At 33.9% G+C, this 1,754-nt stretch overlaps 1 protein-coding gene across 1 annotated transcript in view; it reads left to right on the forward strand.

Annotated features, from left to right (window-relative positions):
- The first annotated feature begins 945 nt into the window (after positions 1-945).
- The window catches only part of LOC139691457 (gastrula zinc finger protein XlCGF57.1-like), a 14,963-nt gene continuing 14,154 nt past the window's right edge, over positions 946-1,754 (forward strand). Inside the window, exons 1-2 of the mRNA XM_071589274.1 lie at positions 946-1,018; positions 1,202-1,372. Coding sequence (XP_071445375.1) covers positions 980-1,018; positions 1,202-1,372 — 210 coding nt within the window. The 5' untranslated portion in view covers positions 946-979. The remainder of the gene's footprint in view (positions 1,019-1,201; positions 1,373-1,754) is intronic.

Raw genomic sequence — 1,754 nt, forward strand, 5'->3', positions numbered from 1 at the left:
TGCCCCTTAGATTTATTACTAAAGCAGTAGACATAATTGTCCTTACAGAAAGATATGCAACTCTGACCATTAGTCACCTGTGCATGACCTAAGGCGCTTCTCACTATGCAGCTATATTCCTAATTTATCAAAAGGGAAGGCTATGCAAAGATTTGAGTTTCATTCCAAGAACTAAAGTGGCTCATAGTTTTTAAGCTTCCTAAAATTTAATATTTCGGGTGCTACTCATTAAAGTAATAATATCCAAAAAAGCTCTCTCTATAAGACTGTTTATTCTCATTGGCTTCTACCTTAATGTAAATTGTTTCAAACGGATTTAAGGTTTGATCTACTTTTCTTTTCCAAAGGCCAAACAGTTCATAAAATCAGACACTTTCCAAATGTGACAATATCACAGGACCGTAATAAGGTAAACAAATAGCTATTCTTCAATGTTGTATTCGTTAACGGGGCATTTAAGAATCTTTTGACCCGATTCTTCGAAATGAATGAGCGGGTCATTAAGGAACTGACTCTTTTTTCCGATGTCAATTCGGTATTAAACCATACCTGTGATACTCAGCACATAACAACTCAGAAAAGGTTGAAGGTATTATGCATTTATATAGTTACGCGATTAAGTGTAATAATTCCGACAAATGTGTTCATATGTGTTCCCACGGGAAAAGATCCTCTCTTTTCGTGTCGGACGATTGATTTACGACGAACCTTCTCAGAAGAAAATAACAGATGAAGAATGAAATGCAAGCGCTTTGATGTCCTACGGGTTATATTCTGTTTAGAAAACTTTTAATACAACGTCAAGTAAATTGTGAAACATTTCATTATACTTTTTACGTTAGGTTATCCAGTAAATTATTTTGTGTACTTTAAAACGATCAGAATGTGCGATAAAGTCGAATTTGAAGTCTGCAGATTGTGTTTAAGCAGTCGTGGATTGTTGATGAATGTTTTTGGCGAGAATAGTAAGTTACAATTCATGCTGGAAAAAACCATAGAGGATTTAATAGATGTAAAAGTAAGTTATGAGGTATTTGTGTTAAGTGTTTATTTAAATTGTATTTGCAGGAAATCTTTAGTTAATGATTTATGAGCTGGGTCATCTATTACGTACACTATTGTCAAAATGTGCATTTATATTTTGGAAAAAGGAGCTTCGTGCATTCTGTTGGTTATATCTCTTATTGAAATATTTAATTAGGTTGTGGAGGATGCAAATCATCTCTGGCTCGTGTGTTCTACGTGCATGGAAAAGCTTACAGAATTCCGGCTATTTAAGCGTCAATGTGCCGAGTGTTTGTCTGTTTTCTACAATCGCATTCAAAAGGAGTGCAATCCTACGACGAAAGACTGGATAACCAATAGAGATGAGGTCAGTGGTATTGATTAAAATCAACCATGTTAGAGCGAGAATAAATATGAGTCAAAGGATTAGTTCGTTGATAATTTGACCCAAATTTAGAAAAAAACATTTTATCGTCTCTACGGTCATTGTGTTCAATTGCAGTCGTTATAAAGATCCGCGAAAATACTCATTCCCCAAGAAGGAGAGAAAAACATTCAAATTTAAAATTTTACGATTATTTCTCACGATATTTTGTTAGTTTCATGAAATTTTGCAATTACAGATTTTTTAACTTACCAGAATGAACAACAAAAATCACTTAGACACACAAAAGAGTTGGCTTCTAGGATGAATAAATGAATAATAAATAAACTCTTTCCCTCTCTTACTTTTTGACAGGGTTTTAGCT

The sequence above is a fragment of the Hetaerina americana genome, unplaced genomic scaffold (genome assembly GCF_022747635.1).
Source record: "Hetaerina americana unplaced genomic scaffold, ioHetAmer1.1.p SCAF_357, whole genome shotgun sequence".
Taxonomy (NCBI): Eukaryota; Metazoa; Arthropoda; class Insecta; order Odonata; family Calopterygidae; genus Hetaerina; species Hetaerina americana.